At 36.8% G+C, this 12,232-nt stretch overlaps 1 protein-coding gene and 1 long non-coding RNA gene across 3 annotated transcripts in view; one reads left to right on the top strand and one right to left on the bottom strand.

The window, feature by feature from the left end:
- Window positions 1-401: 401 nt before the first annotated feature.
- ARHGAP32 (Rho GTPase activating protein 32) overlaps window positions 402-12,232 on the top strand; it is a 221,007-nt gene continuing 209,176 nt past the window's right edge. For both annotated transcript variants that reach the window (XM_009187662.4, XM_003910951.5), the window contains exon 1: window positions 402-1,555. In XM_009187662.4, the coding sequence (XP_009185926.2) occupies window positions 1,398-1,555 (158 nt within the window). In that variant the 5' untranslated portion in view covers window positions 402-1,397. The remainder of the gene's footprint in view (window positions 1,556-12,232) is intronic.
- Window positions 1,445-12,232, bottom strand: part of LOC108582090 — a 101,194-nt gene continuing 90,406 nt past the window's right edge. The window contains exon 3 of the long non-coding RNA XR_001895298.3: window positions 1,445-1,522. This is a non-coding gene — a long non-coding RNA (uncharacterized LOC108582090). The remainder of the gene's footprint in view (window positions 1,523-12,232) is intronic.

Raw genomic sequence — 12,232 nt, forward strand, 5'->3', positions numbered from 1 at the left:
TTTGTAAGAACTTTTTATATTTGAAATAAATAAACCCTTTGTGATATGTTTCAAATATTTTTTTCTCAACTTGTTTGCATTTTGACTTTGCTCATAATGTTGTTGCTGTTCTTGGTTTAAAAAATTTTATTTGAAAAGTTTTTAAAATTTATATATATATTTTTTGAGACAGAGTCTTGCTGTATTGCCCAGGCTGGAGTGCAGTGGCATGATTATGGCTCACAACAGCTTTGAACTCCCAGGCCCAGGCGATCCTCTCACCTCAGCCTCCTGAGTAGCTGGGACTACAGGGTACACCACCACACTTGGCTGCTTTTTTAACCCCCATAGAGATGAGGTCTCGCTACGTTGCCCAGGCTGGTCTTGAACTCCTGAGCTCAAGCGATGCATCCACCTCAGCCTCCCAAAGTGTTGGGATTACAGGCGTGAGCCACTGTGCTTGGGTTTTTATTTTCAAACATGAAAATTCAAGAAGACATCAGTGGATGTCTTTTTAATTTTTAAGTTAATCAGATACAATGGAAGGTAAGGGCTTTGCAGTTTGTTGCTGCTCAGTAAAAGACAAATAGCCATGAATATCCAACAGGTCAATAGTTTCTGTCAACATGGCTCTTTTCTAAGTAACAGTTGTGTTGTTGACAGTCATGGATGCTATATTTCACTCATTTCCCAGCAAGTCATTTTATTGCCACCGTGACTGTTTGCAGTTTAAATGTGTAAAAACTTTGCATGCTTTTTTTTTTGATGTTATTGTCAGCATCTTTGAACTTGTGACACTTAAACTTTTTCTTTCGAGGATTGTGGACAAGCCCAGCTTTTATGTCTCACTCTGGATACTTGAGCAGAGATGCATATGGCAGTCCTTTCTGAGAGGAAGGAAAGATGGGTATAATATTGGAAAGCACGAACCTAGGCAGGTCCCTAGAGCATACTTATCTTCTCTGCTTATTGTGAGCCTCCTTAACTGTGAGATCTGTAACTGTGCTTCTCATGTGCTTGGCCCGTGGATGGTGTTATTCTTTCTAGTTTTCTGTTTACCTTTCTGGAGTCTGAGATCAAAAAAGGGACACAAATAAAGCTTGCAATTTGGGAATACCTATTTTTAACTTACTAAGTGGAAACTTTGAGAAAAGTCATTATTACAGAATAATTAGTAAAAAATCACCTTCATTTGGATTCTGCTTTTGGTTATGTAGGTCATGCAGCTTAAGGCAGTGGGAGGGTCTAGGTGTCACCCAGTATGGCAGTCAGACGCAGTGACTGTGCTGCCTGTGATTTCCTGTCTGTACCCTGACTGTAACTAAACCAGCACCAGTACCTGTCACTGGGGTACCAGCCACACGTCTGAGTATACATAAGTAGAGCTGAACAGCCTGAATATTGGTGCTTTTTATTCCATGCCTGGAGGTCTAGTTGTGTTTTTCTTTTTTAAATACAAGATGGAGACTGAAAGTGAGAGTAGCACTTCAGGGGATGACAGTGTCTTCTGGTTGGAGTCTGAAGTTACAATCCAGGTGACTGACTGTGAAGAGGAAGAAAGGGAAGAGAAGTTCAGGTAATTATGGAATTCACAGTTCCTTTGTCCTCTTCACTCCCTACCCCCACCCGCACCCCTTTTTCTTCTCTGCATTTCAGTCTCTTTTCCAATAAGACTTTCTGTTTTCTGGTTGAAGGTTTGGAGCTGAAGGGAGCAGGTTTTGAGTTGTATATAGCACTCCTCATTCCACAACTTGCCCTGAACTTGTAAAATGCATTTTACATGGCTTGTTAGAACACCAGGAGGAGAAGGTGTTAGACAGGTTTTGTAGTAGCCTTTCAGGAATTTCAAGTAGAGACTCATAATGAACTACTACCCCTTCCTGTATCTGATTTGTATCAAATAGATTTGATCTGAATTTGTATCTAATAGATTTTTCTTCCTCTTTTTCTTGGAATGTGGTGTATGCGTATGTGTGTCTGCGTGCCTGCCTGCTTTGTTGGCCTTATGCATGGGTATGAAAAATTTTGATTAAGTGCAGATTGGTTATTTTGTGACTTTGGTCCTTACCCTTGCCTCTGATCTTATATCTGACACCCCTCTTCCCCCAAATCTCTTTTGGATTTTGAATCTCTGGTAGTATTAATAACTTCATAATTGAAGTTTTTAGACGATGCCTCCTGATGAAGCAACCCTCAGTTTAGTGTCAGTGGTGAAGAAAGATGTCTTAACCAGTTTGTGAAAACAGAACCAATGTTTCATTCATTCTGTTGTACTGTTGCAAATTTTAAGGGACTTTATTCTGTCTTTTCTTTTTCATTCAGAGTTAGCAATTTAATACTTTTAGAGCATCACAAAATCTCTTGATGAAGTTTGAAGTTTGCACCGCATATTATCACTGCCACTCACATGTGCAATTAAACATCTTTTATAAGTTTACCTATGAGAACTTGGATAGGTGAATATACTATTTTCATCAGATACTGTCTTTGTGTTTAATGCTGAAAAAGAGTTTCTCCTTTTCTCTAGTCAAAGGATTTCTTTATCCACAAATTTTATTTTTTAAAGTCTAGGTTAAATGATGGAAGGGATTGAATATTGGGAACTCTTGATAACCCTCACTAAATTTTTTACTCAGGGGTTCAAATAAATGAGAAGTATATTTTAAATTTTAAAAGAATAATTTTCAGAGTATAAAAATGAATTATTTTATTAGCATATGATTATTTTTTGTCTGAACTTTCTCATTTTCCCATAATTTTATTTAGCCTTTCAAATTTGAGTAAGTCCCTTCCCTTCCAAGGTATGCTAATTGTTAGTCACATCTTCTGCTTTTTAATATGGTTTGTGTCTTGCTAACAATGAGTAGGAATAAAGTATTTGTTTTGTTTGTAATAAAACTTTTTGACCTGGTGTTCAAATTGTGGAAGTTATTTGGGTATTTGTCAAAGGAAGAAACCACTTGGAACTTATTTTGTTGTTGTTTTTATAACAAATTTGGTACTGTAATCCTAGATTTACTTGTTAGTCAGTGGGCGTCTCTCTCGGATTTTCTTTTGACATTTAAAAGCAAATTTGTGTAAGACTGAGCTCTTCTTTTCCTTGGGAGTATGTGACAGCATTTTCATTCTGAGAAACTGAGCTAGTGATGTGTTGTTTAAGGAAACTGTGATACCATAGGGCATTTGTCTTCTGTTTATAATTGTATTTCCTATCTGAATAGCACCATGGCTCTCCTCAATCAGTTACATCTTTGCAATTTGATCTTATTTTATTTACAAATGTAACAAAGAGGTGTGGGCAAGGCCCAGTTTCATGTAGTGTTTCTCACACATTCAGCAGTGAGGCATGAGGAAATGTGGCAGCAGGGTGGTTTCACAACCTGGTGGTGGCTTCCTGCGAGATGCCTTGCAGGAAAATGGATGTGTGGGTGTGGAAGGGGAAGGATCGGATAGAACTTGCAGCTGTAACCTTGGGAGGACCAAATAGTAGACTCAGTGTGGTATGACAGTTGTTTTTGTAAAATTAATGTAATAATTTAAAAAATGTCTTAATGTGTTTTTGTAAAAATCTCTGCTAATATATGTGACACCAAGCTGTTGTATTGGTTACATTTCCATTCACGTACACACACACAACTAATGAGATGAGGGCAAAAGGTTGTGCACTTTTCTTTTTCCCTGAATAGCTTCTAAACTACATTTTAAATACACTCCTAAAAGCCTGCTCTTGTGTAAGTTGAGGCACCATGGCTAAGAGAGTAAAGTCATACCGCACCTAGAATGTAGGCTTCTGGTGCTTCCAGGTGCCATCTGCTTTAGGAGGAAGTACTCTCAGAGACAAGTTAATGTTTGTCCAGTAGCTTTTGAAACGGCATTTATTTTTGGGCTCAGTTGGATGAAAGGATCCTTTTTATTACATTCTTGCACTATGGGAAGTTGCCAGTCTCCTTCATGGAGGTAGTTTAAACTTGTCTGCCATTGTCTCGCAGATCTCTCATTTTCTGATATCTTACTTGTAGTGTGAAGCTAGTAATCGGTATTATTACCTACCTTGTCATTGTGGCAAAATAGTTATTAGACTAGAGTATTTAGCCCTTACAATAAAATAGTTCCTAGAGATCATTAGAAAAATCCATCCCTGGATAAGAAGGAGGAATATAAGTCAGAAAACAAAAAACATACATGTTTTAATTCTATCAAGAAAGAAAAACATTATTTAGAAATTGTTATATGTAATGTACTAGGCCATATATATGCCTAGTATATCATATCTACAGTATATCAGTTAACTGCTTATCACTCCTGTAAAGCAGGTATCATTGTTCCTGTTTTCTCTATGAGGAATTTATGGCTCAGGGAGTCACATAGCCACATTTGTCATGGTAGAGCAAAGTTTTGCGTGTGGTGGAGCAGAAATTTGAACCCAGGTGTAACTGACTTTGAAAGCGAAGACTAATGAAAGAGTTTCAGGACTATCTGCTGCTAAATGCTGTTTTCTGCTAACTGATAACTTACAAGAGGCTACAGCTGATATCTCAGTTTTGAAGTTCGTTTTTTTTTTTTTGAGGAGGTTGTGAGCACCAATGATATATACATTATGTGACCATCCTAAAAATGAAGTGATGAACCCAATAAAGTGACTTTTAAAAAATGTGACCTCAGCTGGGTGCGGTGGCTCACGCCTGTAATCCCAGCACTTTGGGAGGCCGAGAAGGGTGGATCACGAAGTCAGGAGATCAAGACCATCCTGGCTAACACAGTGAAACCCCATCCCTACTAAAAATATATAAAAAAAAATTAGCTGGGCGTAGTGGCGGCGCCTGTAGTCCCAGCTACTCTGGAGGCTGGAGCAGGAGAATGGCATGAACCCGGGAGGCGGAGTTTGCAGTGAGCCGAGATTGTGGCACTGCACTCCAGCCTGGGCGACTGAGCGAGACTCTGTCTCCAAAAAAAGAAAAAAAAAGTGACCTCTAGTACACCTAGGAATCATGAAAGGTTCTAGTTGTTTGGCATTTGAAGGTAGAAATGTTTATCGTATGGTTTTGTTTAGACTTCCCTAATATCACATTATGGGCTGATAGCCTGGCAAATATGACATATAATTTGAAGCAGCTAAAGAGATGATATAGTGTATAATTGAACCATATTTTTGATCAGGATCTGTAGATGCCCAGATTGCTGATCTTCACGTATATCTCCATTATTAAGGCAATTCATTTTAAGTGACAAGAAACCTCTGACTCTAGTTAAACTGGATTATTTGGTGAACATATTTTAATTTGGGGGGACAATGCCTTCATTCATTTATAGCATTATAGAACTAATGATACTTCATGCACTTGATTGGTTGGTTGGTTGCATTATTCATCCTCTACCTCAGGGGTTCCCAACCCCTGGACCATGGGCCAGTTATCTGATTTGGAAGGATGCCACAAATTAGAAGCTACTCAGGCAGTCTGAGTAGGTAATAAGGGTCTTTACTATGGTATTATACATCTTCTAGGCTCACAATAGCCTTGAACTCCCAGGCCCAGGCGATCAGATCGGATCTAGATGATTTCTTTTAATGGCTCATTTCCCCTGGAAGCCCATCAAACAATTTCAAGATTTTCTGTTTTTATTACTATGCCTGTTCTTTTATCTTGTGCACAAATTCTTGATATCAGTTTTCCCAGCCAGTTTTAATGATCCCAGAAGTATAGAGAGGGAATATTAACAATTAATTGAGGTTGGTCTTGGTGGCTCATGGCTGTAATCCCAGCACTTTGGGAGGCCGAGGCAGGCAGATCACCTGAGGTCAGGAGTTTGAGACCAGCCTGGCCAACATGGCGAAACCCTGTCTTTTACTAAAAATACAAAAATTATCCAGGTGTGGTGGTGGGTGTCTGTAATCCCAGCTATTTGGGAGGCTGAGGCAGGAGAATCGCTTGAACCTGGGAGGTAGAGGTTGCAGTGAGCCGAAATCATGCCACTGCATTCCAGCCTGGGTGATAGAATGAGACTCCATCTCAAGAACAAACAAACGAACACACACAAAAAAACAAAACAGAAAAACCCAGTTAACTGTATGTCCATACCAGTATCACACCCAGACCCATTTTATACTGTGTGGCTTTTCAAAGGCATCTCATCTTTAATAACCTGTTACTTATGATGTCAAAAAAGATGTATATTTTGCCCAAAAAGATATAACTTATATTGCTTTGTAACCTTGAAGAAACATCTAGGATTTAATTTAGCTCGTAAAATGTTATTTTAAAAAATTATTTTTAATTTTGGGGGGTTCCTAGTGGGTGTATATTTTTATGGGGTACATGAGATGTTTTGATACAGGCACACAGTGTGTAATGATCATATCATGGAAGATGGGGTAACCATCCCCTCATGATGGGGTATCCATCCCTGCAAGCATTTACTCTTTGTTTTATAAATAATCAAAGTTATTTTTCAGTGTACAATTTTAGTTATTTTTCAATGTACAATTAAATTATTATTGACTATAGTCACCGTATTGTGCTATCAAATACTAGGCCTTATTCATTTACTCTAACTACTTTTTGGACCCATTAACTATCCCCACCAACCCCCCACTATCCCCCCACCACCCTTCCCAGCCTCTGGTAACCATCCTTCTACTCTCTGCATCCGTGAGTTCAATTGTTTTGATTTTTAGATCACACATATAAATGAGAACATGTGATGTTTGTCTTCCTGTGCCTGGCTTATTTCACTTAACATAATGACCTCTAGCTCCAACCATGTTGTTGCAAAGGACTAAATCTCATTATTTTTATGACTGAATAGTACTCCATTGGGTATAAGTACCACATTTTCTTTATCCATTCATCCGTTGATGGACGCTTAGGTTGCTTTCAGATCTTGGCTATTGTGAACAGTGCTGCAAGAAAATTGGGAGTGCAGATCCTCTTCAGTAGACTGATTTCCTTTCTTTTGGGTATATGTCCAGCAGTGGGATGGCTAGATCATATGGTAGCTCTAGTTTTAGTTTTTTTTGAGGAACCTCCAAACTTTTCTTCATAGTAGTTGCCTAATTTACATTCCTATCAACAATGTGTGAGGATTCCCATTTCTTCACATTTTGCCAGCATTTCTTATTGCCTTTCTTTTGGATATAAGCCATTTTAACTGGGGTGAGATGATATCTCATTGTAGTTTTGATTTGCATTTCTCTGATGATCAGTGATGTTGAGCACTTTTTCCTGTGCTTGTTTGCCATTTGTTGCTGTCTTTTGAGAAATGCCTGTTCAAATCTTTTGCCCATTTTTAAATTGGATTATTACATTTTTTTCTACAGAGTTATTTGGATTCCTTATATATTCTGGTTATTAATCCTTTCTACCATGGGTAGTTTGCAAATATTTTCTCCCTTGCTGTGGGTTGTCTCTTCACTTTGTTGATTGTTTTCTTTGCTGTGTAGAAGTTTCTAAAATACTCTTTTAACACTAAGTATAACATTCACCCAACATACTCTCATCAGTGAATTTAATAGTGATCAGCAGAGTCTGATGTGAACCTCCCTTAATCGCAGAAAATTTCAGGCAGTAATGGAGGCTAGCCATTAGGCTGTCTTCATAATCTGCGAAATGAATCTGTCTTAACCATGGGGCATGCCAGTACAAGGCTTTCTTGGTATTTTAGTAATTAAGCCCTTTGGGATGGAGTCCAAGGTGGGCCTTTCTTGTATCTATCAGTATGAGTATTTGATGTTCACGAAAGGCCCTAGAGTACAGAAACTATATAAACCTGTATAAAAGTTCCTGGTTATTAGGTTGTTTAATTAAAGTTAAAAAGTTTAAACCCAAACTTAATTTTTCTAACTCTTGCATTTCACTTCGGCACTAAACTCCCTTAAGTAGTCAGTGGGACTTTCAAAAATAAATGGGAATCCCTGAAACATTTAAAGCTCTATTTATAAATTAGTCAATTTTCTTTTTTTTAAAATTAAACATGTCAAGTGACTAGGTTAGCAAGGTAATAATCAGAGCAAGCAAAACCTTCCCAGATACTTAATTTTGGAAGTTTCACTATACTTTTCTTTACATTCATGATTAATTTCCCTTTCCATGTTCTCATAATCATACATGTATTTTCTGTATTTGAAAATAAAATAATTTCTTTCACCCAGGTTTTCTCTCTCTCTTTCTCTCGTTCTCTCTCTCTCTCTCTGGTTTTCTCTCTCTTTCTGTGTATATGTGTTTGTGTTTTAAATCGTGGTTCTTTTTTCTCTACTTCTCTTCCTCATAAAGTAAGATCTTTAGGAAACTTCAGCTTCCTCCTCTCAGTCTCATACTTCTAGATGAGACTTTTGAAACTCTTTTTCATCCATTCTGCCTCAGTTTAATGTTTTTTGTTTTTTCATTCAGATTTAATTATTTGTGTCATTGTTTAGTGTTTATGTTGCTTCTTCTCTGTATCACATTCTATCTTAATGTATCTGTTTTGAATCATTTGTATTTGCTTGATATCTTCAGTATTTTTGCTCAGTTAAGTTCTCTGGGTGATGTTCTCTGATTTCTTATATAAGTTTAAATACCAATCTGTTTTTTTCTTTTTCTTTGTAGGTAACATGTTCTTTTTGCCTGAATACTTGTTAAGAGTTTCTTTTTTATTGTTAGTTGTGTATATTTTGTTATCAGTTCTTTAGTTTGGAACTTAGTGAGTTGTTTGGAACTTAGTGACTTTCAGTCTACAGAGTCAAACCTTTGTGTTAGTGAAGAAATTTTGTTGTTTCCTATTATTATTGCCTTTGCCTCTATTAAGTCCCCTTAATCTTTTACGATATATATTTTTTTACATTTTACTTTGTGAATTGAAGTTTTTTTTGTCCTTGTTCTCTTAGCTCACTAATTTCATCTTTTTTTAATTGTTCAAATTCAATTTGAGTAGAGAAATTATTTTTAAGGGTTCTTCACATATAGATGTAGAAACCCAAGGTATTTGTATAATATTAGGTTATTTTCTTTCTTCTTGAGCTTTGGAGCTTTATTCATTCAGTGTACATGTTCTGTTTTATTCTGACTGTTCAGAACCTATCTTTTAACTGCTAAGCAAAATATCTGCGCTTCTTTGCCCTTTCCCCTACTGTGTTTTCTTCAGTAGCCCTATGATGCATATGGCTCTGCCTTGCTTCTTTTAGGGGCGCACACCCATATTAGGAGCCCTCGTCCTTCTGGTCAGTTGTTAAATTTCTTTACAGGTTAATTTTCCAGTTTTTGTTAGTATCCTGGGGGCAAGCATCTCTCTTGTTGTGGAGAGGAGAGGGGTGGGGTATAGCCCTTGAACTTCTGTTTTTCTCTTTAGGTTAGTATGATCCCACTTACTTTTAAGTTTTTCAGTCTTTTTGTCTTTCAGAAGTATATCAAAGTCTGATCTCTGGCCTTCTGGTGCCATCCATACCATTCTGTTAAGGATTTATTTTTTCCTATTTAACTTAATGATTTTTGAGATACTTGGAGAGATTTGCTTCCTTACATATATGCAGTCTAGGACTGGAAGTCCACTGGGAAGTTTTTTTCATAGATTTTGAGGGGAAACTTCTCTGCAGGGAACATTCACTGAGGTAGAATCATGGTGCCTTTCATACAATTTGGTGGGTCTTAGGAGTGTGAATGGCTGCTTCAGTGTCCTCTTCAGGATGGCGAGTGGGGTCTTCCAGGAAAAAATAGTTTTCCACATCTGGAATGACCAAGATATGGTCAAGCATTCCACTTTTCCTATCTGCAAAACAAGGCTTAAAATAGTGTATCAAACAATAACTAGTGAGAAGATAGAATGGAAGAAAAAGTGCCACTTTCAAGAGCAACAAGGAAGATAAGATACCAGAAAAAAACTTAACAACAAACTCTGAAACCTACATGATAAAAATGTAAAACATCATTGAAGAACATAAAAGAAGTTTGGAACAGTTGAATAATATGCCTTGTTCATAACTGGAAATATACAGCACCATAAAGGTGTTAGTTTAAGTTAATTTATAAATTTAATGCGATGATAAGAATCCTTTTTAAAAAACTAAATTGGTCTTGGCTAAATAATTTAACCAAGAAACTGTGTAGGAAAAAGAAAAAGAACAAGGGTAGTGGATATAGAGGACTTTTGCAACCAGATGTTGTAGTGTGAAGTCTTAGTCTCAGTAATTAAAACTCGTTGGTTGTGGGACATGAAGAGAAGGTATTATGGGGTAGAATGGAAATCCTAGAAATATACCCACATTCGTAGGAACATTTAGGTATGGTAAAGATGACTTCTCAAAAGCCGATGGAGATAATATGTACTATTCAGTAAATAGTTTTGGAGAAACTGCATATTCACCTGTGGAAATAAAGAAAATAGGAATCCTACCTCATACCAAGGATGAATTAAAAATGATCAAAGATTTAAATGTACTACATGAAAACATAACAATTTTTAAAGGAAGGCTGGGTGCAGTGACTCATGCCTGTAATCCCAACATTTTGGGAGGCTAAAGTGGCAGGATCCCTTGAGGCCAGGAGTTTGAAAACAGCCTGGTCAACATAGCAAGACCCTGTCACTACAAAAGAAAAATTAAAAACTTAGTCTGGCATGGTGGTACATGCCTGTAGTCCCAGGTATTCAGGAGACTGAAATGGGAGGGTCTCTTGAGCCCAGGAGTTTGAGGCTATAGTAAGCTATGATTACACCACTGCACTCCAGCTCTGGTGACAGAGTGAGACCCTGTCTCAAAACAAAACAAATCAAAAAAGTTAATAGAAAGCATAGAGAATTAAAACAATTTTTTTCTATAATAGGAAGGCATTTTTAATTATGATTTAAAGCAGTTAAAAAAAAAAAAAAAAGCCATGAAGGAAAGGGTTGAGAAATGAGGCTACATAAAATATAAAACATCTACATTACAAAAAACAAAATAAGCAAGGACAAATGACAACCTGGGAAAAATACTTGGAACTCATATTACAGATGAAGGATTAATCTTAATATACAAAGAACTAAAAATGGTTAAGAAAAAGTCCAACGACCCAATAGAAAAATGGGCTAATATATAAAAAGAATTTTTTTTACTGTTCAAAATTTGTTTTTCAGATAACTTGTACATATATAGAATGACATAGAAATGTATAAACTTATTGTAGCATTGTTTGTAATAGCAATAGATTGGAAATAATTTATTCAAGTATCCATCAGTAGGGGATTAGTTAAATAAATTATGGAATAACTACACAGGGGAACATTATATAGTTGTAAAAACATCAAAGAAGTTCTGTGAATTGATATGGAAAGTCTCCAGGAAAAGTTAGAGGAAAACAAGGTATACAACAATGTGTAAACCGACTAAGGAGCAGCATATTTACACGTTGCTTTTATACTCTGTGTGGATGTATTTTTTTCATTCATATGAATAATTTATGTATATACAGCTATAGTAGTAAAGTTTGGAAGAATATATAGGAAATTGATTACCTTGGCAGGTAGAGAATTTAATGGGTTGGAATTGGGCAGATTGGAGACAGGGATGGAAATAATTTTTCTTTATATACCTTTTTGATTTGTGTATGATTCAGTTGTAATACCTATGAAGAATTATAGTATATAAGACATTTTGAGTGGGAAGTGACCAAAACTGAATTCCAACTGGCTTCAGCAAACCTCTGTTCCATCGTCACCACCAATATAACTGTCCCCATCAGTGTTAGAGAGTTAGTTTCTTTATTTTCTAGGAATTCTGGGAATATTAGATTTATGTAAGTGATTATTAGTCCATAGAGGCTAACCAGAACAGAGTTCCTGTATTTTAAGAGGCTTTGCAATCTAATTTATTAATATCCTCTGAAAGTAGGAAAATTTATTGCACCCTATGATAGCAGATAATTGCTTTTATCAGTTCCAGGCACACACAACGCTGGTAGTCTCAGATTTATATCATCAGCCATGGGTAAAATGAATAGAGAACACCAAACTGAGCACTTAGGACATGTCTCAAAGAGCTGTTCCCTCCAGTGGAATTGAGGCATATTTCTACACAGACAGACAAAAATTGACTACCAAACCAAATTCTCCGTTGCTGACAGAGAGTAGATATCAAAATGGTCTGACCATAAGACGGACTTCAGCCATTGTTGCCACCAGTGGATAGTAGCTATTGCAGAACCGGAACCAAATTTGGCAACGAACAAGAAATAAAAACAGATTGGAAGAATAAAAAGAGAAAGACATGCTGCTTGGAATTTATTCCAGGGACCAAGAGAAGAGATGC

Source organism: Papio anubis, chromosome 12 (genome assembly GCF_008728515.1).
Source record: "Papio anubis isolate 15944 chromosome 12, Panubis1.0, whole genome shotgun sequence".
NCBI classification, from domain to species: domain Eukaryota; kingdom Metazoa; phylum Chordata; class Mammalia; order Primates; family Cercopithecidae; genus Papio; species Papio anubis.